The following is a 27,526-nucleotide window of genomic DNA, read 5'->3' as shown; positions in this document are numbered from 1 at the left end:
GATCTATTGGTCCCTCACACCCGAGGGAGGGAGGGCTGAGGTTGTGTCTGGCACACACATATGCGGTACAGTCTCCTCGTCTGCCCTCTCCCTTCCCCCACCCCACGTGGGTGCAATGCACCATCACCCCGCACCCCTGGCCCCTGCACTGGGAGCAGCGCTGCTGGAAGTCTTCAAGGCACGGTCGGCGACCACAACCTAAGAATTAGTTACTACTATCAGCCGCTGCCCCCCGCCCGGCTGTGATAGGGGGGCTGCTGACTGCAGGATGCAGGGATGCAGGAGAGCTAGTGGGCTAACAACTTGGGGAATTTGTGACCTCCAATCATATCTCCTGGGGTGCAGCACTTCCTTTCCAGGCCGCTCTAACAATACGTCCTTCCTTGTAAGAGTAGCCTCCCCAGTGAACTGCGTCCGATTAAACGTTAGCATCTCTCTGCTAACATGAAAGGTTAACAAGCATTTGCAATGCAATAGGTCTCGCATTTGCAAGAGTTAGAGCTATTGGCACTGTAAATTACAATGTCTTTTACTTATGTGTTTTGGTATGGAGCGTGATGGGTGCACGTGGTATGGAGTGGAATTATGTGTTAATGGCACCAATGTAAGCAAAACACAATAGTGCATCAAATGCTGACTAGCAGGCTTGCAACTACATGTAAACTTTACTGTAAATATTTTGATACATTTTCTAAACCGCCGTACTTTCAATACCAAAATTAAAGGAAAACTCCTGTTGCTTCTGCACGCTTTGTTGAGAAAGGGCCGATAAGGCTGGGACTGAGTCAGTTACCAATGAAATAGTTGGCTTATAAACAACTAGTTAGGGTGAAGTGTTAAAGGCCATACGTCACTGTGTCTGCAAGGGTAATTAAACATGTTTTAGATGTTAATGGTAGACTGGTGGATGATGGGCTTGGTTGGGGGAGATAGTCATACCTGAGGCTGCACCGTAAGAGGCTTATTTGTGTTAATATACATAGCTGCCAAGCTTTCAGATTGCTTATGTATGACACTTTCAAAGTGTCAGTGTACTTAAGAGTGACATTCAACGAATGTGAGTTACAAACTTTCTTGGGAGCAAAATCAAGTAATGAAGTAAATGGAAACAATTAAATATCAGAAATTGCACTGATTTGAGCAGGAAAAAGTTTAAGATCTTGAAACTGCTGCAAAGAAGCTGACTAACCTTGCCCTGGTAAGCTCATTGTACTGTAAAACAATTGCGTGGCCATGATATTAAACAAACATATCTTTCAGAGGCAGCACTTTATTAATGTTCTACGTAGATATGAATTCACACATGCAATTAAATATAAAAAAATACCTACTGGATGCAAAATATTGGCACTTACATTCTAAAAGAAGCAATTCCTTCCTTCAGGACCACGAGGTTCAGCGCTGGGATACCCGTTGGGTGACTACGCGCTCTATAAAAACCTAAAATAAAATGAATAAATAAATAAATAATTAGTACCATTAAAGTCCATATGTACATACGGTCAAGATTGAGTTCTGCGCCTTCCCAACTGAACACCACTCCATTCCCTGAGGGTTCCGTACGGACAGATGCACACAAGTAAGACATCCGTGCTCAGTGTGGTACGGAAGGGCCACGTACGACACAAGGACTTTGAAACTCGAAAGAATGTCATGTTTCACTGGTTGGTTTTAGTTTGCAACTGAAATGCCCTGGAAAGGATTGCACGGTTTATTAAAAAGGATGTGCACTATTTGTAGAGTGATTAAAATAAATGCACTGGTTTTGCCCGTGATAATAAATGAAAGTGGAATATTTAAATCAGCAATGTGTCCTAATAATGTGAAGCCCTTGCTCGTTTTGAAATCCGGGGCTCACATACACTGGCACTGTTTCACTGGAGCACCCAAATCTAAATGTGTTTCTCTAAAAATGAAAGTGAACATCATCAAGAATTCAAACAGATGAAAAACAAACTGACATAAAGCAACACTGAAACGGACTATTCTGATATGCCATCCCCAGCAGGAATCAGGACACCACGAGAATGCATAAACGTAAGCAACATACTTGCTGCAAGCACATCCGGCATGTGTGCGATTATTAAAAGAGCAACACTTTCTTTCGATGAAAGGCCGGTTAACTTTCTAAAATAAACCGTCTTTACTAGGAACTCAGGGCGCTTCAGCAGTAGCGCTGGGGTTTTCTGACATAATTTGAGGCAGAAAGACATTAGTGGTTTCGTAGCAAGTGGACTTTTAATTCGAAACTCGCTTCTCTGCCCATGCTGTCACACTGCAGGATAACACACTTATAACAAGCATTTACAATGCAACGGTCTCGCCTTTGAAAAAGTTAGAGCTATTGGCATTGTAAATGACAACATTTTTATGTATGTGTTGGTTTTGAAAACAGATAAATAAATGGCACTGTCATTTACAATGCCAATAGCTTAATCTCTCGCAAATGCCACACACAAACACACAGCCACACACAGAGTCCCACACACATACATTCCTGCAGAGCCACACACAGAGCCACACACACACACAGAGCCACACACACACATACACAGAGCCATATACACAGACACACACACAGCCCCCGCCCCTCCCCCCCGTCGGGACGCACCCTCCAGGGCCAGCATGGACGGGAAGTCCTTGCAGTTGGAGATGCCGGTGGAGTCGGTGATGCAGGTCTTCCACAAGTTGGACCAGAAGGTGGCCGTGGTGATGACCGTGCCGTCGATGCTCGACACCTTCCAGTAGTCGGTGGGCAGCGTGGAGCAGACCAGCACCCAGCCCGACAGGGTCAGCAGGATGGCCACGATCTCCCCCGCCATGCTGGCCATGGTCACCGGCGAGGGTCACAGGGCACAGGAGTCAGAGCTGAGGGCACGGGTGAGGGCAGAGGGCACAGGGGTAAGAGCTGAGGGCAGAGGGGTGAGAGCTGAGGGCACAGGGGTAAGAGCTGAGGGCACAGGTAAGAGCTGAGGGCACAGGAGTCAGAAGCGAGGGCCTAGGACGAGCTGAGGGCACAGGGCAGGGTAAGAGCTGAGGGCAGAGGGGTAAGAGCTGAGGGCACAGGTAAGAGCTGAGGGCACAGGAGTCAGAAGCGAGGGCCTAGGAAGAGCTGAGGGCACAGGGCAGGGTAGGAGCTGAGGGCAGAGGGTTAAGAGCTGAGGGCACAGGTAAGATCTGAGGGCACGGGTAAGAGCTGAGGGCACGGGTAAGAGCTGAGGGCACAGGTAAGAGCTGAGGGCACAGGGGTAAGAGCTGAGGGCACGGGTAAGAGCGGAGGGCACGGGTAAGAGCTGTGGGCACAGGTAAGAGCTGAGAGTACAGGGGTAAGAAGTGAGTGAGGGCAGGGGTGAGATCAGATGGCAGAGGATTCAGAGCTGAGGGCACCTGCGAGGGCAGAGAGCAACGCGGCTCGCAACTTTAAGGAATGCCTGGAACGTTGGAGTCCCGCTCGGGGGACTCTGAATCAGAAACTGCCCAAGAGCCTCTCACGGGCTCTAAAAGAATAATGCCCTAGGATGCTGTGGCGGAACGATTGAGCGGCCCTCTGCCCTGGAAGGGAGAAAGGAGGGATGGAAGGGTGAAAGGAGGGATCGAAGGGTGAATTGATCAATCAGTGAAAGGATGGACCGATAGAATGGATCGGTTGATGGGAGGGTGAACGGACGGCTGGGTACACGGAGAGAAGGAATAATGAAAGGGTGAGGGCACTGCTTCCAGTGAGGCCTGGGCCCGCTCGGTTTCACTTCAGGAAAGGTTGAAAGGAGGGTTCTTCGTGGCTCTGCATTCAGAACAATCGCAATAATGCTCATCAAAGGCAGGAACAACATTTAATAATGATACAGTTTAATAGATGAGTGTGAGGTACACACATACATAAGAAAGAGGCTGACAAAACACACACCTCTGGCAGAAGCAGGGCTGCCGGGCGGTGCCACCCTTGAGGGGTTCATTTTAAAACCGCACACTGCCACAACATTCCTTTGGGGGTCTAGGCTGGTACCGGGGCCTCTGTGGTAAAAGGAGGCATGACTCTGAAAGTGCGCTCCTCACACCGTGGGCAGGAGGCGCTAGACTGGTGCATGAGGCGCTATGTGAATCAGAGCAAACCCAAGAGCACTGGGGGCGCAAACAATGGAGGGGAGTGGTGGGGTGGTGGGGTGCCGTGGCATGCACGGACGGACCAAGAGGCACTTCGCTTGGATCAACGGGGTTCATTCCTTCATTCAGGGCTGGGGCTGTGTCTGGCACACACATATGTGGTACAGTCTCCTCGCCTGCCCTCTCCCTTCCCCCACCCCACGTGGGTGCAATGCACCATCACCCCGCACCCCTGGCCCCTGCGCTGGGAGCAGCGCTGCTGGAAGTCTTCAAGGCGCGGTCGGCGACCACAACCTAAGAATTAGTTACTACTATCAGCCGCTGGCCCCCGCCCGGCTGTGATAGGGGGGCTGCTGACTGCAGGATGAAGGGATGCAGGAGAGCTGACGGGGCAGGATCGGGGGCCTGTCAGGTTCCATCCGAAATACTATATACGAGGAGGGCGGGAAAAACACCCAGCGCTGCAGTCGGAAAACTGTTCTCCGTGTATTTTGTACCTGTGAGCACATACGCTAGACAGACCATGGCGCACATCCGGCACATGGCACCTGTATGTAGCATCATGTATATGTGGTGGTGGCTCAGAGACTCATAGCGCGTGTATCCCTGCCTGTCAATAAGGCGGCCAATTACACATGTAAGCAGCACAGTACAGTTTGTGAGTATTGGGGCCAAAAACACATGGGGTACGCAAGTGGCATGGTCTGTCAATATGGCGGCCCAGAAACACAATGCACATGTAAATAGCATGGCCTGCCCAACTGTGTAAAACAAGAGCCCCTCTCTCAGCAAAAGTACCAGGAACAACTACATCAGGTAGAAACTCAAACACCATGAAACTTCCAGCACCAGGCAAGGGGGGCAGGGCACATTGTTTACTATTGACAAGGCAGGCACCAGAGAAGATGCAATCAGTAAGCGACCTACTGTGGCAGAGGGCTGAGGGGCACTCACCTGCAGCCGGCACCTCTGGAACCAGCTTGAGTGGCCCAATCTGGCGGATTTGGAAGGATGTCCTGACCTCATGGCAGCTGGGAGACTTGGCCCCGCCCACACCGGGCAACATCAGCATCAGAAGGACAGGTGTCCCAGACCTTAAAAGCAGCGCCAGCGGGCGACGAGGTCCGGGGGGCACCCTCCTTGGAACTCCAACCATAGCACCTGTCAGCTGGCCGTGCGGCGGGCACCGATGCCGGAGAACCATCTTCAATTGAGGGAGAGGTAATTATGGAATGGAGGGGCGAGCGAGCAGGTGCAGGGGTAAAGTTGGAACATGGTTTAAGTGAGACGGTGACACCTAGAGCAGGGGTGCAGGTGAAAGTACACTTGAGACGGGAAAGAGTGGGCAAGATCTTGACCCCGGGTATGGGAGGAAACAGGGGGGCACTCTAGGGTCGGAAAGGTCAGATAAAAAAAAGTGTCAGAGAAATAGGGACTGGCAGAGAGTACCCCTGAGTGATGTATCCCTGGGACTGGGAGAGCATGGGAGGGCTAGTATTGGGGTCATAGGACAGGGGCGGGGGACTCTTCTTAAGCTACGAAGGAAATGGGACTCCTGGGAAGGGTGTGGAGCGCACGATGCGGATTGTATCCTGGGAAAAGAGGTCACGTCAGAGGCGAGGTAGTCAGGACAGGGAGGGGAGGGGGGAAATCGCCAGAGGACCAGCAGGTTGGGAAACGTGAGATCCCCAGGACAGAAACAAATTAAAAAAAAACAAAGAAGAAATAAATCCAGGCAACCAAAAACAGATCCGTTTGAGGAGATCACATCCAGAGAAGACGACCCGATCCAACAGCGAACGCACAGCCCAGTCAATAATCCACCCGCAAAACGCAGTGAAGTCCGCGGCTCGGACAGAACTTCTCCGTGGCGCTGCCGGCTCCGGGTGTGGGATCGGAGCCCCCTCCTCCCCATGCCCCTCTGCTCCAGCCCCTCCTCAGAGCAGCGCACTGTGGGTCACAGCGCTCCTGCCTGCGCCACGCTGATCTTAGACACTATCTGCCCCTCACCGGCTCCCCTCCGGTTGTCACTTGCTGCCCCCTGTCCCTCCTCGGAACCTTTGCTCCTCCTCGGCAGCCCTGCTCCTCTGTAGCCCCAGTGCACGAACAGCTCCTCGCTACCGCTGATCCGTCTCAGTAACCAGGGGCGTAGGAGACACCATATTTCTGGGGGAGACAGGGGCAGCCCTCATTGACCCCATACAAAGTACCCGTGGTCTGAGAGCTGCAGGCTCCTATGAACCTACGCACTTACTTGCATAGTTCGGAAAGGAAAAGTGAAATAAGGATAAAGGCGGACATGCAACAGGACACGGAGTAGACCTACAAAATAACAAAAACAACAAAAACAGAAGACGGAAAGAAGCCACAGACAACGGAACACAGAGACGACAAGAAACAAAGCGCAGCCCACTCCTGCAAAAGACACGATGGAAATAACAAAAACATGGCGTAAAAAAAAAAAATATCCGCCCACCGCCGCATGACGTTCTAAAAGGGGTGGAGTGAGAAAAAATCACCGGAACGCCCACAAATCTGCTCGGAGAATTGTGGTTCTTAAAATCCGGACCCTGTTGTTTTCCCGATATCGAGGTCCAATACCCGTGTCACAAAACCTCAACGTATCAATACGATTTTGGTGTCTATGAACCGATAATGATTAGGACATCATTCCTATGTATTTGCGTCATGATCGGAGGTTGCCAACACCCCCAAATCATAGTTTCCGTTCCGACCCTTTAAACTCCATTTTGTAAGCGGCATCCATCTTATGCCTTGCCCTCATGATAAGTCAATTAAAGGTCGAGCTTGATCCAAAAGGACACGTACACCTTCCCTGACTTCCCCCTGACCCGTCCCAACTGACTCCACTGCCTTCGGCCAAACCTGTTTGGGCAGCTCCTCGCCCAGTGGCCGAATACGATAGCATCGATGCATAACATTCCACAAACCATTCACTACATACAGACCATGCTTTCTGCAAACATGCACCTGTCCACGTTCCTTGTTTATGGCCAGTTTTATGACTGGGTTGTACCTTTCTTTATTGGTGTTTCATCGATATCTGATGGGAGTTCCAGATCTAACTGGGTAATCTATCAGCAAACTGGACATACGAAAATGTGGGCTGTCATCATAACTCTGCTTTTACTTTGTGTTGGAAATATGTGAATTATTTACTGTAAAACAAAGAATGTTTGCCTAGGGCATAATATTCTGTATAAAAGGTCTGTGCGAAGGCCATGCAGGCGGGCTATCTCATTCAGTCGCTTTTAGGCGTGGCTGGGCGACGTAGCCTCACTGTTGTATGTAATAAAGATGTCTTTTCATATTTCAGATTCTCTGTCAATTCCTTTGCTGCTTTTTGAATGGACTACCTATTGGTAAGACCCCTGAGTAGGAGTATGTGGATTTTTGAATACCACAGTTGGCGTCCCAACCCGGGGCCTCATCAGTGACAATCTGAAGGAGTAATATTCAGAGGACGGAAAATCTACTGGGGAAGGCAAGACAGAAATCTACTAAAAGAGGTACTCTGTGCACAGAGGTTCTGGGGGATTCTCTGTCTTTGCGGCCCAGTATATTTTTTGATTTTTCTGACTTAAACTCTCCAAAAGATGTCACTCACGACTGAGGCACCCATTTTGGCTTAAGTGTGTTTTTTGCAGTTTGAAATTGGCAGTTAGAATTTGGACAACTATTTCAATTCAATTCAATTCAAAAGCTTTTATTCGATTTGTACATACAAATCATACAAGCAGAAATACATGATTGAAATATTAAAAAATCACCATATAATTATACCAAAAGGAAAAGAAGGCTAAAGTGCATCAGATTGGAAGTGATCCCGCCTCTATAGGCCAACATCATTATAAAATACAAACATTCTTACATTAATTAGCTGGGGATCAGTAGGAGTTACTCACTAGACTTTTCATGGGGAACTGTACATTAAAAATTATTATAATCAATCAATACTGTGGTCAACTTCATGTTTAGCAATACCTTAATTACAGAAATTGATATAAAATTTAAAAGTGGGAGCATATCTATACAGACAGGAGCGTTAAACAGTAATATCATCATAAACAGATCCTGGCAGCTGTAGAGCATAAGTACAGACAGGTAAGTAGACAACATTATAATACAATACTTTTCCTGGCAGCTGTACATTTTAGAATAAAAGTAGCCAAAAAAAAACAAGTCTCCTCGTTCTCTAATGAAGATAAAAATATCAATGCTGTTTGTGTAGTGCAAATATTATATTTGATAAAGATAGGTTTAAGGTATTTTAGCCTAAAGCACTGATAAAATTTGCAAAAAAGCAAAAAATGGCAACTACTCTGCCTAGAGGTGCTATCGCATGGACAGGGGATGTTTGAACTAGTCTTTGTATTTGGAAAAGCAACCAAGTGGTGTACTATGCCCAATCTGACCCGTGTTAAAACGTACTGGTGAGAAGGGCGAGTCACAAATACAAGATAGGATTGTAGTCCGGGAGCTAGATTTAGGTCTTTATAAAATTTTATAGTAACAAGATTGCCAACGGCTTTGTCTCGTTCAGCCTTACGAAAATTAAGAAACGTTATCTTGATTTCTTTTTTTGAAATAGAGACAACCTTTTCAGGCTCACGAAACACATCAATATTAAAAAGAAGTAGATACCAACGATGAATGTATCTTAACCATGATACACGTGAGGAGTGATCCAAGCCTATACAGTCAAGGATAATGTCCTTGGTGAATCGAGTCTCTGGCTTAGCCCAAATAGAACGCCACAATAAGAGTGGCCGAACTGCTGCTAAGTCAGAAATATACTCGATCCCAACTTCTTCGTGGATCAGCTGGATGGAGGCAGAAGGGGGAACACATAACATCCTCCTTAAGAACTTGTTTTCCTCCTTCTGCAAGGAAATACCCTCACAGTGACCCCATACCCCTGCCCCATACAGAGCAGAGGAAACACAGCATACATTATAAATGTTCATCATATCTAGAATACTTCGTGAGCCGAGTTTAGAGGCAAAACGAAATATGCTACTGGTAGACCGTAGCATTTTTGTTTTTACGGCCTCAAATTCCGCATTCCAAGACCCTCTATTATTATATGTTATTCCCAGATAACAAAAGGACTTTACAGAAGTTAGTTTTTCCTTATCAAGGAAGAAAGTGTGCTTTACCTGCTTGGCTGCCTGACCACATGACATTACATATGTCTTAGTTTTATTCACACGAAGCCGCCTAGCTTGAATGAACTGCATAAAATTATCAATTAGGCGCTGTAGGCCCAACTGTGTTCGCGATAAAAGAACAGCGTCATCCGCATAAAGTAACAGCGGAACAGGTTTACCATCAATCAAAGGGGCATCTGCTGGGATGTCAGTCAATGATCGGTCGACACCATTAATAAAAAGGGAAAATAAAAGCGGGGCTAAAACACAACCCTGACGTATGCCCCGTGACACTCTAAAGAACGGGGTACATTCGCCAAGGGTGCCATAGCGGACTTTACATGAGAGTTTTTCGTACAATCTAGCTAAAAAGTACACTATTTCCCTAGGTGCCCCGGCGTCAAGCAGAACCTCCCAGAGAATGTTATGGTTAACCAAATCAAAGGCGCTGCTCAGATCAGCAAAACATAAAAAGAGGTTGCCACTTTTGGCCACAGTATATTTACTAATTAAAAGGTCCAGATTTACGCATTGGTCCAGTGTACCCAGGCCTTTGCGAAAGCCATATTGGACTCTAGTTAAAATGTTAAAATCCGTTGCCCAGTCTTCTAGCCTCTTCAGCAAGATCCTACTCATCACCTTTACAGAGGCGTCCAGTAGTGAAATAGGACGATAATTAGAAGCCTCTGCCTTGTCACCTTTCTTGTGTAAGGGAATGATAATCGATTGACCCCAAGTAGAGGGAAATTCACTTTCGGCCGCACAATTGAAAACCCTCACCAAAATGGGAGCCCATAACGCTGTTTCGTCTTTGTATAAATCCAGCGGAACCCCATCGGGGCCAGGGGCCTTTCCTCCTTTACTTAAAGAGATAGCTTCCTGACATTCTTCTAGTGTTATAGCCATCGGAAGGGGCAACCATGGGTTTATAACTGGTGGTGATAACTCAGAGGTTGACCTTTCTGGATTAAATATTTTAGAGAAATGGTTAACCCAATCGCTACATGCCACGTATGAGGTCAGTTCTGGGACATTTTCTTTATTGAGAAACGGGCTGTTAATTGTTTCCCAATAGAGTTTACTATTTTTGGTCTCAGCCGCCTCCCTCAACTTATCCCACGCCTCAGACTGCAGAACCCTTTTCCTTTTATTAATAGCTGTTTTATAACAGGCCCTGAGATATTGTATGTCCGTCTTAACACGTGGTTTAGTGCCTAGTGCATTCTTTAGGTCACGGAGGGCGACTATACATGTCTTATCAAACCACCCCTGTTTTGGACCAATATTAGCTGACGGGGTCTTAGTAAAAATACCATCAATACAGCTATTCATAGATACAAAATAATCTGTTAGGCAGCCAGAATCACTGTCATCATCCAAGCAATAACTAATTTGGTTCTTGCAAAGCATAACGACCTCCTTCTGCTTGGTTTTGGAGTTTAAACCAGTCCATTTAACCCTCAGGCCCTTTGGTCTAACAGGCACTATATCAGTTATACATTTACCACCTGGAACTAATGAAGTACCATGCCCCAAGAGGGTGACTCGTAGGCTATTGTGGTCACTGAGACTTTCTTCATTCACATACAAATCCGTGTAGGCTCCACTGCTAGACATCAAAATATGATCAATAAATGAACCTGCACCCCTGCCTGTAAATGTAGGGCATATAATTGCCTGATTATTAACATTGCAATTTAACAGGGTCAGATCTAGCATGGCTAGCATATTATTTAAAGTGGAACCATAACTGCAGTGTTGAAAGTGGGGAGAGTCCTCCCTCCCCCCCTGATCTCCCCAATGGCTATTTAATGCTGCATCGAGACCACAGTTATTCCCATTGGACAGATGGCAGGGCTGCAAGTTAAAATCACCAGCCCAAACCACCTCAGCCTTTCTTTTCGAGATATCAAGAGCCTTATTGATTTCCCTTTCTAGAGGCAGTAAAATATCCCCCCTAGTAGCACCAAAATTATTATTATAAAAATTAACAATAACTAAATCAATGTTCTTCCTGCACTCCACCCTAATAACTTGGCTGTATGTCCCCACGGTTGTACTGTATTTAACCGTACATTCACACAGCTTGGTTGACATTAACAATAAAAGGCCCCCCTTAGCCCTACCCGAGCTAGATTTAGTTGCTCTAAGGCAGAAGGATACATACCCTTCGATGTTGATGGGGTCTGGACACCAAGTTTCTTGAAGTAGGATTAAATCAAAACCCTCACCCAAAAAACTGGTCCAAAAGGGTGTACCTAATTTGCCGGTAAGACCAGCGATGTTCCAAGAAATAAGAGAAATTCCTGCTGGTTTACCAGGATTACCACCAACAGATATCTCCGACTGATTTGCTGGAGGTAAAAAGGCAAGACCCTCTTCCCGAATGATGGTAACTAGGCTCAGGCTCGGACTAGTGGTAGTTATACATATATCAGAGCTACCCTGATTACCTATGTACTGGGGAGGTATTGGTAGTGCCGATGTAGTGACTTCGTGAGGTACAGTAAGGGGTGTGACAGAGGAAGAAGAAGAACGCTCCATATCAAGAAAGGTCTTAGGAATGTTTAGGTCCAGTGCATCTAGGGGGCTAAGTCAGTCTACCTCATCTAGCACGGCATATCTGTTTGGGTGGGCGAATTGTGAGGACATTGGGTTTTGGGAGTGGGGCGGGTCCTGCCACATTTGTTGCCACGGATGTTTGTCTAATTGCGGTGGCTGGAAAGGTTGCTGCCATTGATAAGCAGGCTGATGTAAAGGTGGCGGAAGATGAAAAGGGTGTTGCCAATGTACTTTAACTTGCTGCATAGGAAAAGGTGAGGCATTTGATAACTGCTGCTGTAAATTAACATAATGTGGAAAAGGAGGGGGCGGATAAGGTGGTTGCAGCCAAGGTTTAACGGCTTGCTGTGGAAAAAACCCCGGTCCACTGTTACTTTGAAAAGTGGGACAGGGGGGGTTAGGACGTGCGGGTTTTGATAAAAAATGTGACAAAGGAAGTGGTTTAATTTGAGTCGCAGGACCACTATTGGGTGCATTACATACATAACTAGCTGCCCCTACATCCCTAAAATTGACAGTTATTACGTCCCCTTCTATTGATTTCTTACTTCTGCCCACCCAATCCCCTCTCCGGACGGTAAGAATTTCGCCGTTCATGCTATTAGGTAGGGGTTTATGTAGATGGAGCCATTGAGCACATTTGTTTCTAAGCTCAGTAAACGTTTCTTTTACTCCCTCTTTCAATGGGGGAACTGCTGTCAACACAACAACAAAAGGAGAAACCTCTGGTGGTAGATTAATGGACCTGAAACGTGCCTGCTTTGGTTTAGGCCCTTCAGGTTTATTTATAGAAAGAGGTGCGGTGGTTAAATTGGGTTTCCCTGCTACTTCTTTAGCTTGAATAGATGTGGTGGCAATATTAGCAACATCAGAGTGTTGAGTCGCCTGTACAGGGACGTTCCCCTTTGGAATCGGTACAGTTATTGGTTGAACGGAGTTGTTCGCTGTTTGCGACTCAAGAGATACAGAGTTCCCAAGGGCTACGCTACCTTGGACCTTATTTAAAGCGTCTTTAGGGGACTGGATGCTCGTTAAGCATTCAGAGACTAAATCTGTAGTCCCTTGCAATTGAACATGCCCTTGTCCTTGCTTTTTTTGTGGCCATTTGGAATGTATTAACGAAGTAAGCCTGTCCACTTTAGAAATTAAAGGTTTGATTTGTGCTGCTAAAGTGGCTTCAAGATCTAGTTTTAAATCTGTAACCATATTTTGCACCCAGCACGGGATACCTGATATCATTTGTGGGGTAGGGGAAATCAAATTGTGATTCCTAACTGATGCTTTTGCTTTACTTTTGCCCTTCGATGTAACCTTAGGAGGGTTAGGAGCCCTTTTCCGGGGAACAATGGGTACAGGGGCTGTTTCCACATCATTAGACCCACTCAGACTCGAGTCCTCTTTGTCAGGCGACTGACATAATTCTAGATCTGGTGTACCCTCCAGGTCTTCGAAAGATGGATCCGAGTCTGATTGGGCAACCGATAAATCAACAGTATTCGGTACAGTCGGAACACTGTTGGTAGGCATGGTTATAGGTAAGGAGCAATTATTATTCAGAGTCTGCATAACAGGGGATTTAACCTTTGCCAAAGGGCCCAAGGATGAGCGCCTAGCATTAGCAAGGTCCATAGAGACTCTTTTTTTCAATAATACAATACTTTGGTCAATTGTCTCGTGCACGCGTGAAATAAAAAGATCAATAGGTCCTGTCACCTGAGCTACCGCCGTAGCTTTTTTCGCGCAACTTCGAGTTCTGCTACGCATGGTCGACATTTTAGACGGTGAAGACACAAGAGTTCTGGGCCAGGGCCGTCCTCTGCCGTCCTTGAACGGCCTTAAACGGCCCGCTCTTTGCCCGGTCTTCGCCCCGGTAGTCGCCCCGCGCGCGTCCCGCGTCGCGGTAGAACTGAAGTCAGTAATGAAGGGGAAGGCTGGGGGCGTGGCCGCCGGGGGAAGAGGCAGCAGCTGTGTGCAGCTGAGGCTGCTGGACCTCGCAGTCCCCCGGTAGGCTCCACGCACAAACAGTTGTTAGAATCCTCAACCTGGGAGCGCGTTACTCACCACGGACTGTGGATCCGCTCACACCAGGGAGGACGGGGCAAAAGAGGCGGTGAGCGGCACCCGCGAAGCGGGTGTCGCGAACAGTTAATACAGATGGCTGGAAGCAGGGAAACACACAGCACAAGTCTGACTCCTCACGAATAGCAGGTAAGCCCAGAAAGCGCCAGTGAACCAGGAATCCAAGCGGTGTTAAATGCGGAGGCTGGGGGCGTGGCCGCCGGGGGAAGAGGCAGCAGCTGTGTGCAGCTGAGGCTGCTGGACCTCGCAGTCCCCCGGTAGGCTCCACGCACAAACAGTTGTTATAATCCTCAACCTGGGAGCGCGTTACTCACCACGGACTGTGGATCCGCTCACACCAGGGAGGACGGGGCAAAAGAGGCGGTGAGCGGCACCCGCGAAGCGGGTGTCGCGAACAGTTAATACAGATGGCTGGAAGCAGGGAAACACACAGCACAAGTCTGACTCCTCACGAATAGCAGGTAAGCCCAGAAAGCGCCAGTGAACCAGGAATCCAAGCGGTGTTAAATGCGGAGGCTGGGGGCGTGGCCGCCGGGGGAAGAGGCAGCAGCTGTGTGCAGCTGAGGCTGCTGGACCTCGCAGTCCCCCGGTAGGCTCCACGCACAAACAGTTGTTATAATCCTCAACCTGGGAGCGCGTTACTCACCACGGACTGTGGATCCGCTCACACCAGGGAGGACGGGGCAAAAGAGGCGGTGAGCGGCACCCGCGAAGCGGGTGTCGCGAACAGTTAATACAGATGGCTGGAAGCAGGGAAACACACAGCACAAGTCTGACTCCTCACGAATAGCAGGTAAGCCCAGAAAGCGCCCACAACTATTTGTTTGCTATAGCTTTGAAGGTTTGTATAGGTTTGGATATGCGAATTGCAATTTGTGTAGGCGGATAATGAAGAGACTTTTTCTCCATCTGCTTTACTTGGAGTATAAGTGGGTCGCTCCCAGTCCTTTGTTCTTTGATTTTGATTGGTTCTTAGTTTGTTTGGTCCTTAGTTTATTTGAATATTGCAATTTTCAAATAACCGAGGGTTTTGTATATTTACAAGTGTATCGATAGAGATAGCCCCTTGAAGTTTGGAAGCTAGATTAGTGAGCTATAAGATGCCTGATCTTAGCGAATTTGGAACTTTGTGTTGGCCAACTTTGTATACGTTTGGATTAGCCAGTTTAATAGGTTAGGTTTTACAAACATATTTCTTCCTTGGTGATTTTGTATCCCCAGGGAATTAAAATATGACAAAAAAGGATCCTGTGCACTTTTATGTGTTTCTTGTAAATATGACTTACAGCTACGTACAGTCTGGACTGTCCTGTTTTCGTCCTGAGTGTTGAATTGTGGGTTTAAATATGTGTTTAAATGTGTGTTTAAAATGTGTGTTTAAATGTCTATTTTGTTTGTGGGTTTTGTTGTAAATTGCGACAACGCTATTTACAAGAAATGGTTAGAGCGCGCTGTATTGTGTGTCCTAAATGTTTTCAACACTTTCTGTTTATGTCTGAAATGAGCTCAATATGTGTGGGTCACATTTAATGGATATAAATAAGGCCTCAGACAAAAACGAAATTACATGTTTTTGCAAAAATAAATAAATTTACAGCATTTTCCCTTAAATGCACTGTGTTAGATGTTCACAGGCAAACATTTTCAGCTGCAGTATATTTAATAAGAACGTTCATTCAGCCAGCACCTCTCTAGTTAAACACGGGTGGAATTTTGCATGACAGCCCTTTTTCATAAAAGTGGCGCGAAATGTGACGCAGGTTTTGTGACGCGTTTTAAGTTAGGCATATGCGCTTAGGTTTCGAGTTAATGCATTTAAAATGAGAGGCAAGGGATGAAGTGGGCTCTTATATGTAGAACAATCACAAAAAGGAATAATTGGTTTTATTAGAAAAAAAAAATAATTATTAATTATCAGAAAATAATTATTAAAACTAAAGTGCTACTGTGAAGGGGCCCCGCTCTCTTCCCCGCCCGGATTACCATGTCCCCGATACTCACCACTATCCGACGGGTCTGCAAGCCCCGCATCCGCAACACGTTTCGGAAAAGCCGCCATGTCGAGGAGTCATCCGCCCCTCTCTGTGTTACAGGAGCCACAGGAGCCAACCAGTGAAAACCACCGACCGGAAACAGAACCTACTGACCCCGGAAGTCCCGCCTCGGAGGCAGCGACAGAACCAGTTAAAAAGAGACGGGAAGCCCAGAACGCCGTCGGAGAATCGTGGCAGGAGGCTCAGACCGGAGGAGGAGACGGAGACGAGGAGAGAGAAGGAGAAGACGTGTGGTCCGAAGATTGGTGGAGTCCTTGAGGAGGTGGCTGAAGAGCGGCCGCGACTCCAAGGGAGAGTTGCGGCGGACCGGGTGAGTACTAGTAACCGCCCTGAGAGCACGCTAGGTGCTCGCTGTATATATATTGTAGATAATCACCCCTCTCTCCGTTTAGGCACTCATAGTCACGAAGCACTTAGATTTAGCTCCACCTGGCACTGTATATTCTCTGTAAAGCACTCGCACCGTGTGGAAAACCCCCCCCTTCACTTCCTCCAACACACGCTTTTCTGTATCCCCGTCCCCCGTTCCTCCTCCCGACCCAGACCTACCTCACGGACCCTTCTTTCCGTCCTCACACCCCTGGTGTTGGTGAAAGGAAACTCACTGAGGTCCTACCAGACTAACGGTCCCATATTGTCTCTTATTGTCCTCCGAGGTACATCCCCAACACCGGAGCCGATCAGACGACCAACCGGATCCCCTCATTGGAGAAGAGGCCGGAAGACCCTTGGACCCCCTCATTGGAGAAGAGCCCCGAAGACCCTTGGACCCCTCACCGTTTCCCCTCCTGTACTTTTTGCCTTGTACTGTGAAATAAAATACCGGCATAGCCCACTATATACGTCCTCCGTGCCTGCTTTTCCGGTCCGCCGTGCACCCACCACCACAATTGGTGTCAGAAGTGGGATGAACCGGAAGCATGGAGGACGTCATGAAGAGAATGGCCGACTCCCAGGAACAACTGGGTAAATTGATGGAACAATTCCTGAAAACAGCCGAAACCGACAGAGGACAATTGCACGATGTCCTCAAAGGCCAAGGTACTGTGCAGGAACAAGCCATGGGCAAGTTGACGGATGCCCTAGGACAACCAAGACCCATGACCTCACTCCCTTCGGTGGTCCTTCAGAAGTATGTCCCGGGGGAGGACCCGGACTACTTTTTCACCAATTTTGAACGGTTGGCACAGGCCGCCAATTGGCCCGTGGAGCGCTGGGGTCAATACCTGGGTCCTCTTTTGACAGGCGACTTGCAAGCCGCCTACCAACAGGCGAACATCCAGGGAAACAACCCATACCCGGATATAAAGAAGTGCATACTGGAATGCCTCGGAGTGGATGACGACACGTATAGAGTCAAATTGAGACAGGCCAAGGAAGGGCCCCAAGAGAATCCCCGGGCCCTCTCTTTCCGGATCAAAGACCTTGCCAACAGGTGGCTTAAACCTGAAGCATCCACAAAGGAAGATATCATGGGCAAGGTCTATCTTGAACAATTCCTAAATTCCTTGCACCCGGCCACACAGAGATGGGTACGACAACATTCCCACCTCACTCTGGACATGGCAGTGGAAGTGGCCTGTGCATATAGTCGGGCTCAGGAACTGCAACGCTCCAGAGAAGAACCCACCCATAAACCACACTATGGACCGACCCCTCGGTCTTCCCGTCCACCACCACCAAGGAGACCCGAACCTCTTCCTCTCATGGCCCCTCCGGTCATGTATCGTCCTCCTAATCCTGGGCCTCAGTGTTATAATTGCGGTGGCTTTGGACACATAGCTCGGGTGTGCCCTCAGAAGGAGGAGCCGATGGAGATCGGCATTGTACGGAACTATGTCTGCCACACCCCGGGGGCTACCCCACCTCCATTTCACTGCCCGGTGTCTATCGAAGGTCAAAGAGTCCTTGCCCTAGCCGATACAGGCTGCCGCCAAAGCGTTCTCCGTCCTCAGGATGTAACCCTCCCGGTGGGAACCCCTACAGGAATGGTAGCCATACAGTGCGTCCACGGGGACACCAAAAGTTACCCCACAACCCAGGTGCGGGTACAACACCCCGGTGACCCTGGTACCACACTAACGGTCGGTCTTGTACCAAAGCTACCCGAACAAGCCATCCTGGGAAGCGACTACTCAGGTCTTCCCCTGCTGCTACAGGACACTACCGACTCCCTTGCCCAATGGTGGAGAGAGGCCCCCTATTCCCAGGACTTGTCCTCACAGACCGCCACCCCGAAACCGCACAAGTCCAAAAATCAGAGGAGACAGGAGAAGAAACACCATACATATGCCTATCCCACGGTCATCGAGGACCACCCATGGGAGACCGACAGGGAGTTCAGGGCAGCCCAACAAGAGGATCCACTGTTACAAGAAGCCTGGGGAAGGGCCCTAGACAACGAGGACCCCTTACAAGTAGGTCCCTACTTTTTCAAGAAAAACGGCCTGTTGTATCGCAAGGGGGGTGCACACCAGAAAGCACAGTTGTTGATTCCCGGCCCATTCCAAGAGAAGGTTCTCTTCCTGGCCCACAGCCACCTGTTAGGGGGTCATTTCGGGGACGAGAAGACCAGTCAGGCAGTCCTAGAAAAGTTCTACTGGCCAGGGGTCCACCAGCGCGTAAAAACCTATTGCAGGGAGTGTGCGATCTGCCAAAGAAACAGCCGTTATCGGCCCCCTAGGGTACCACTGAGACCTCTTCCCCTGATCGATATCCCATTTAGCAGAATAGGGATGGATATTATAGGACCCCTCCTACCCTCACGGAGCGGGTGTCGCTATGCCCTAGTCATAGTAGATTATGCCACCCGTTTCCCCGAAGCCATTCCCTTACGCCAACCCACAGCTCAAACCATCGCTAAAGCACTTATTTCTGTGTTTTCCCGAGTTGGGTTTCCCAGGGAAATCCTGACCGATCAGGGCACGCCTTTTGTTTCAGCCCTCCTAAAGCAAGTATGTTCCCAACTAGGAATAAAACAGATCAGGACCTCAGCGTACCATCCGCAGACGGATGGTCCTGTTGAGCGTTACAACGCCACGCTGAAACAAACTCTGAAGAAATTGATAGGTTTGGAGGCCAAACGCTGGGAGGACATGTTGCCCCTGGCACTTTTTGCCATTCGTTGTAAAACGCAAAGCAGTACTGGCTATTCCCCATATGAATTGTTGTATGGTCGGCCCCCTCGCACATTGCTGGATATGGCCCAGGAGGCCTGGGAGGCCGAACCCGAACGGACCCGTCCCTTGCCGGAGTACATAGAGAACTTAAAGTCTCATCTGGCCGAAATACGGGACATAGTCCGACAAAACCTAGACAGGGCCCAAGATGCCCAAAAGACTCAGTACGATAAGGGCGCTAAAAACCGGGTCTTCGCTGTGGGAGACCTAGTCCTCCTGATGATGCCCTCATCAGACCACAAGCTATTGGGACAATGGCAAGGTCCTTTTTCCGTCACGCGACAGGTCACCCCGGTTACTTATGAGGTCGAACTGGATCCCGCTCGGGGGTCCAGCCAGATATACCATATCAACCTCTTAAAAAAATGGGAGGGACCCCGACCTGTCTTGTCAGGTGCTATGTTGCCCTTTTCCTTCCCCTTTGATCCCTGCCTGGATCCCGAGTTGTCCGCCCCACAAAAACGGGAAATCAGAGAAGCATTGTTACCCGTAAAAGGGGTCTTCTCTTCGTCTTCAGGACGAACCACGATCACCGAACATACCATAAACACAGAACCCGGGAAAGTAGTCAGAATGCGACCGTACAGAGTACCCGAAGCTCGGAGAGCCATTATAAGCAGAGAGGTGAAGGACATGCAAAAGATGGGAATCATAGAACCCTCGGTCAGTGACTGGAATTCCCCCATTGTCCTTGTACCAAAACCTGACGGGTCTGTACGGTTTTGCATCGACTTCCGGGAGGTCAACAAAGTGTCCTCTTTTGACACGTATCCCCTACCCCGGGTGGACGAAATGGTCGAAAGGATTGGTAGAGCCAAGTACATTTCCACCCTGGACCTCTGTAAGGGGTATTGGCAGATACCCCTCAGAGAACAAGATAAAAAGAAAACCGCCTTCTCCACCCCAGAGGGCTTGTTCCAATTCACGGTTATGCCTTTTGGCCTTCATGGGGCCCCTGCCACCTTCCAGCGAGCCATGAACCATGTCTTAAGTCCCCACTCTCTGTATGCGGGAGCCTATTTAGATGCCATCATTATATACAGCGATAGCTGGTCGCAACATCTTACCCATCTAACCAGGGTTGTTGCTTCCCTAGGCTCCTTTGGGTTTTCCATCAACCCCGCTAAGACCACCCTCGCTGCACAAACGGTCCAGTATTTGGGTTACCTCTTAGGTGAAGGACTGATACGACCCCAGAAAAGCAAAACTGAAGCCATACAATCCCTTCCCTTCCCACAAACAAAGAAAGATCTACGAGCCTTCCTGGGACTCCTGGGGTATTATCGGAGGTTCGTACCCAACTTTTCCCAGAGAGCAGCCCCCCTTACGGACCTCCTAAAGAAATCTACCCACACCGAAGCTGTGCTGAAAAATCCCACCCCCATCTTATGGCAAGCATTTTCCGATCTAAAAAACGCCTTGACCTCCAGCCCAGTACTGGTAAGCCCTGACTATGCTCTACCTTTTGTTCTACAAACAGACGCCTCCGACCAGGGATTGGGGGCTGTCCTATCCCAGAAAGACACACAAGGATACGAAAGGCCTATCCTATATCTCAGCAGGAAGTTATTCCCCAGAGAAAGGAACTATGCAGTCGTGGAAAAAGAGGCCCTCACGATCAAATGGGCCATCGAAAGCCTCCGCTATTACCTGGAGGGCCGAGAGTTCACTATCTACACAGACCATGCTCCTTTGGAGTGGATGGCCAGGAACAAAGGACATAATGACCGAGTCCTCTGGTGGTTCCTGTCCCTCCAACCTTATCATTTCAGAACACAACACCGGAAGGGAACAGAACAAGGCAACGCCGATTTCCTCTCCCGGTACCCCTCCTCACCAACCCGTACAAGAAAGACAGCTAGGGGAAGGGGATGTGAAGGGGCCCCGCTCTCTTCCCCGCCCGGATTACCATGTCCCCGATACTCACCACTATCCGACAGGTCTGCAAGCCCCGCATCCGCAACCCGTTTCGGAAAAGCCGCCATGTCGAGGAGTCATCCGCCCCTCTCTGTGTTACAGGAGCCACAGGAGCCAACCAGTGAAAACCACCGACCGGAAACAGAACCTACTGACCCCGGAAGTCCCGCCTCGGAGGCAGCGACAGAACCAGTTAAAAAGAAACGGGAAACCCAGAACGCCGTCGGAGAATCGTGGCAGGAGGCTCAGACCGGAGGAGGAGACGGAGACGAGGAGAGAGAAGGAGAAGACGTGTGGTCCGAAGATTGGTGGAGTCCTTGAGGAGGTGGCTGAAGAGCGGCCGCGACTCCAAGGGAGAGTTGCGGCGGACCGGGTGAGTACTAGTAACCGCCCTGAGAGCACGCTAGGTGCTCGCTGTATATATATTGTAGATAATCACCCCTCTCTCCGTTTAGGCACTCATAGTCACGAAGCACTTAGATTTAGCTCCACCTGGCACTGTATATTCTCTGTAAAGCACTCGCACCGTGTGGAAAACCCCCCCTTCACTTCCTCCAACACACGCTTTTCTGTATCCCCGTCCCCCGTTCCTCCTCCCGACCCAGACCTACCTCACGGACCCTTCTTTCCGTCCTCACACCCCTGGTGTTGGTGAAAGGAAACTCACTGAGGTCCTACCAGACTAACGGTCCCATATTGTCTCTTATTGTCCTCCGAGGTACATCCCCAACACCGGAGCCGATCAGACGACCAACCGGATCCCCTCATTGGAGAAGAGGCCGGAAGACCCTTGGACCCCCTCATTGGAGAAGAGCCCCGAAGACCCTTGGACCCCTCACCGTTTCCCCTCCTGTACTTTTTGCCTTGTACTGTGAAATAAAATACCGGCATAGCCCACTATATACGTCCTCCGTGCCTGCTTTTCCGGTCCGCCGTGCACCCGCCACCACAGCTACAAAAATCGTTTTTTAATGTTTATAAAGCTTAACACTCATACTATGACCTCCTAGCATTAAAATTTGATTTAAGTTATGTTGCATCACTAAAATGACAAGTATTCGAGTGTATAATTTGCCCTTGACATAGGCGCAAACAAGCTCATTTTTATAAAGTATAAATTATTATTTTCAAATACCTGATTGACTACTTCAATAATAGACATTCTAGTAATGCATATTATGCAAGAAAATTGTAGGATATTCATTTTTTAATGCCCAAAATGTGAAAGTCGATTTTGAGTAAAATCAATGTTTAAACAGCATTTTGCTTTCATTCAGAGTACTTTTTACAGTGTCTCAGCCTTAAGCAGATGCATGCATTTAGGTTTTGATATACGGTTGTGCCTTCTTATGATTCAGTGGGTTAATGTGCCAGTAAAAAGGCTCGTTTTAATATCAGGGTTGAAGGTTCTAGCTTTAGCTAGGCCTATGGAAAGTTTGTTCATTTAAGAACTAATGAAGTGTATATCATAGGATTGCAACAAGCATTTACTCTGAGAAAAAGTGGTCTGTGTGTCTTTACGTTTTGAGAGACGTTGCCAGTAAATGTAGTTTAATGATCTGGGAATAGGGATAATTTTAGCGCCTAAAAAGAGAAATTATTTTTCAAAATAGAGTGAATTATTGCAGATTATAAGCCTTCTGCTTTGACGGGTTCAGTGTAGCAGCAGTTGGGGGCTGGGAGGATGGCTCGCTGGGTCGCGCTCCTGAGATGTTATCTTTTAGTGTTCACTGTAAATAATGGAGAAGGCCGTCATGTTGACATTTGCGATCTCTTAATTAGGACTTTTCCTACGAGGAATGCAGAATAACCTCTCTGCACGGGCTGCTAAAGGTGGGGTTTCTGGTTTCTCTGTGTGAACATCAATAAAATGAACAAACTTAATTTAAAGGGGAAAATACATAGGGGTTTCTCTGAAGGTCCCAAACATGTGCTAAATAATATGCAAAACTGATACATTTTGTGTTTCCACAGTAAGGAAAATAATGTTTGAAAGCTGCGTTTATTTTACAGAAAATGAAGTGTTGCATTGAGTCTTAGATAAAAATAACATACAGCCTTTTCTCACAGGTTTATTAGTTTATTAGCAAAAAAATGTCTTTCTTGTGTGTTGTGTATTTTTCTTGTTGCTTTTGCCAACAGATTATTCATGGATTATTCTAAGGCAGACAAGACACGTGAGTTTGGTCAATTGAAAGGAGATGTGTTTTTTGCGTAATTTCTTTGAAAGAAAAAAATGTTCATGTTTTGGTTTGGGTATCTGGCACTGTCATGATACTTTAATTGGACATGTATGTGAGAGGAAAGACAGTAAAGTTATGTTTGACAATAGAACTACAACTGTGTTGTGTTCACTGTCAAAAGGGAGGTATAGAGTTTGTATGGAGTTTAGACCTGACAAAATTTAGACAGGCCCAAATATTGCATTTTGGGCTGCAGGTTTACAGTGCATAAAGTATACAGCGAATATATCTGATGGCTTGACATGTGCATTATGCATCTTTATTTTATGTTGTTACTATTACAAGTTCTCCTCAAGTGTTGTGAAGGGATCCGTGTGACGACACGTATTGTTACACAATAATTGGATGAATTTGGTATAATGATAAATTTCACAGATATGGTTTACATACTGTGAGGAAGACAGGCAGCATTTTTACCAGTGCATGCCTAAATTTGGCTATAATGATATTGAAAAAAACTAAAAAAATATACAGGTTCAAAAGTGTATCACCTGACGATAGTCACCTACTGCACATCCCCTTAAAGGAATAGGCAGCCCTAAATTGTTATGTATCCTTGATTGGACCTAAGGATGAAATTATAGATTTGTGGCTCTTGTTAAAGGTGACCTAAACTTTTCATTTTTCCCCTGCAGAAGGAACTGGACCATTAACTGATTGGGGATTTTAGTTGTGTCCTATTTCCATTTCCCTTTTTCAGATTCCTTTCACCAGTCAGCCCATTTATTACTATGGGTGTATTGTTTATGCGCACACTTTTAGACTAGGGTGATGTATCAGGGATCCCCCATGTTATGTAAAATGTTTTTTCAGACTGATTGTCGGGGTAGTGACAGGTTGGTTAACCGACCCAATGTTATAGTAAGACACGTTTTCCATCTCAATAGGAGATATCTTAAGTTTACCTTTTTAACATGACGTATTTTAATTCCTCAGTTCTCTTTTATTCCTGCTGCTTTAATTTGTGGTGGGATCAGATATGTTCTAATCATGCAAATAGCGGGACTCTCCAGTTCTGGTCTTGTTGTCTGCACATTTGATCATTAGCCTTTTGTATTGCATAGTGCACTTAATGCACATTTTTAAAGGGATTTTTCCGTGATGTCCTTGATATTCTGTATTATGTCATTTCTCTATTTGAGATGTTCTAGATAAGGAATTTAGGAGCACTTAATCATTGAGGAAAATATGTATTTGCACCATTAGACAATGCCACGATATGTAAAAACATCCATTTAGATAGAATTTTCATGTAGTTATTTACCCTTAGATGATGAAGGATATGCTCTGACACGGAAACCCAATTGAAAAACCCAGAGACACCGTTTGCCTACTGCCTTTATGTTTGAAATTGCTTCTTGGAAATGAAAGTGCATTCTAGACCAACATTGTCCCATGGCGTGTGGCCACTCCTTTGCAGATTGCAGGCCACTTGCTTTCAGTCCCCTTGTCAAAACCCATGAACTGTTTTTGTGCTTGATTTGAAGGAAACTAACAGTTGTCACATTTCCTATATCACTAGGTTCTGCGGGAATCTTCCAGAGTCAAAGGAAGAGTGGTACCCTGCAGACCTGTGATCGAGACTAAGCACACTCTCCATCAGTGACAGATGAAAGACAGACTTCTTGGCCCTACAATTCCTGCAACCAAGTAGTGTGACAGCAATCATCAGCGTGACAGCGATCATCAGCGTACCCCCCCAATGGTACCTCCCAAGCAAGCCATTTGTTTCATCAGAAGGCGTTGTAAACAGAAAAAGAAAAGAGGAGCTGGTTTCAAAGATGCAAAGGATCCCTGTTGTTGATGGCAGGGCTGTCATCCAGTTTGTTCAGTTTGTTCAACTGTCATGTGCTTGAACCTCTGACAGCGCGCGGGCCCCTGATCCCCTTGGCCTGAGGTTTTTGGCCCCCCACACACCTCTTTTCCCTTTGCTCCAATGGAAAGGCAGTGCACCCAAGGATCCACGTTTGGAAAAAGGCACTACATTCTGGTGCCCGTGAGAGAGCAGCTTGAGCGTCCTCTGACACTAAATAATGAACGTTGGAGTATGAAAGTGCTGCTGATCTTGCTGGGTTGTTTCTCAGTAGTGCTTGGATCTGCATGAAATGCTTTGTGCCCTTGATCAATGAAGGGCGCATCATCTGTAGTATCTGCCACTAAGAAGAGACACTGGTGCACTGCCTTGAGACATTGAGACTTTGTAATTGAGCTATGAGTGTTTGCCAGGAGGGCACTCCAACGGACACTGAGTCATGTAGAGCCTAAATGAAGAGGCCCAACGCGAAGAAGACACTGGAAGCAGATTTGATGGACAATAGAAGCCTGCCAGTAGAGGCTTTGACGGACTCTGGGTATTTTCTGTGAGCTTGTATAGAATTGGAGTTTGGAAACTAATTTTTGCAGCTTTGCTAGCATTATTTTAAAGTACTATTCCCTTGAGTAGAAGCAGAATAACGTCCATTTTCTGTGAAAGAGTATTCCCTTTTCACCTCAGAGCATTAATGAGAGTCACCACTGTTTCACTTGAACATATAATGAATTACAGAAATGCATAAGAAGACCTAAAATGTACTAGATAATTTTAGGATTTACGTTTGCTTAGGGTTGTGGAAAATTATGATTCATTTGTAATAGCGGTCACTACTTTGTTTATATGTTCCTAATGACGTGTTTTCTAGTGTGTTTTAAACATGGCGTTGTCTTTTATGGGTGGGATTGTCTTTTCTGCCCAATTCACATCTGCACCCACCTCCCAAACCTATGTCTTTTCCTACTTCTACTTCTTTGCATCTTTCCAGATGTTACCCGAACACGGATAGTTAGGAGATCAGAGTTTACTGATAATTCCTTTTGTATCGTTTTCATCAACACCAGTTAGTAGTTGGACATCACTTATTGTTGGGTGTGTGGTCTTGTACCACATACTACAGATAGAGGCACTCCCTATTTTTGTCCTGCCATATACGGCCTTTGTGCTACCTCGTGTGTACGGAAGCCTGTGTCACAGGACGAGCTGAGTAACAGAATGATGCTACAGCAACATCTCCACGAATTTCTTCATACCGATTTGGACTCAGATTCGCATAAGTTATTGCCTTATATAAGGGCAAAAGGAGGGTCTGTGGTTCTTAAAATCCGGACCCTGTTGTTTTCCCGATATCGAGGTCCAATACCCGTGTCACAAAACCTCAACGTATCAATACGATTTTGGTGTCTATGAACCGATAATGATTAGGACATCATTCCTATGTATTTGCGTCATGATCGGAGGTTGCCAACACCCCCAAATCATAGTTTCCGTTCCGACCCTTTAAACTCCATTTTGTAAGCGGCATCCATCTTATGCCTTGCCCTCATGATAAGTCAATTAAAGGTCGAGCTTGATCCAAAAGGACACGTACACCTTCCCTGACTTCCCCCTGACCCGTCCCAACTGACTCCACTGCCTTCGGCCAAACCTGTTTGGGCAGCTCCTCGCCCAGTGGCCGAATACGATAGCATCGATGCATAACATTCCACAAACCATTCACTACATACAGACCATGCTTTCTGCAAACATGCACCTGTCCACGTTCCTTGTTTATGGCCAGTTTTATGACTGGGTTGTACCTTTCTTTATTGGTGTTTCATCGATATCTGATGGGAGTTCCAGATCTAACTGGGTAATCTATCAGCAAACTGGACATACGAAAATGTGGGCTGTCATCATAACTCTGCTTTTACTTTGTGTTGGAAATATGTGAATTATTTACTGTAAAACAAAGAATGTTTGCCTAGGGCATAATATTCTGTATAAAAGGTCTGTGCGAAGGCCATGCAGGAGGGCTATCTCATTCAGTCGCTTTTAGGCGTGGCTGGGCGACGTAGCCTCACTGTTGTATGTAATAAAGATGTCTTTTCATATTTCAGATTCTCTGTCAATTCCTTTGCTGCTTTTTGAATGGACTACCTATTGGTAAGACCCCTGAGTAGGAGTATGTGGATTTTTGAATACCACAGAATTACTGACGGATCTCTCTTCCAATGGCTAGCCTCCATTTATGGAGCTAGCCAATGGAAGAGAGAGGCGGAATAAAGCCCCGTACTGAAAAACAAAAGATTTCGCCTGCGCGACACTGCTGCGCAGTGGACGCCAGGCGAAACCTAAAAACCAGCCTCACGTATTCTACAAATGCAACCATTCTCTCACATTAAACTGCATGCAGCGCTCCTTGTCTGCA

At 47.2% G+C, this 27,526-nt stretch overlaps 1 protein-coding gene across 1 annotated transcript in view; it reads right to left on the bottom strand.

The window, feature by feature from the left end:
- LOC144762324 (uncharacterized) overlaps window positions 1-5,305 on the bottom strand; it is a 70,014-nt gene extending 64,709 nt beyond the window's left edge. The window contains exon 1 of the mRNA XM_078647490.1: window positions 5,056-5,305. Coding sequence (XP_078503616.1) covers window positions 5,056-5,305 — 250 coding nt within the window. The remainder of the gene's footprint in view (window positions 1-5,055) is intronic.
- Window positions 5,306-27,526: the final 22,221 nt, after the last annotated feature.

This window comes from Lissotriton helveticus, chromosome 1_1 (genome assembly GCF_964261635.1).
Source record: "Lissotriton helveticus chromosome 1_1, aLisHel1.1, whole genome shotgun sequence".
Classification (NCBI taxonomy): Eukaryota; Metazoa; Chordata; class Amphibia; order Caudata; family Salamandridae; genus Lissotriton; species Lissotriton helveticus.
Note: the sequence above shows the minus strand (reverse complement) of the source record. Positions and strands in the feature narration are given on the sequence as shown.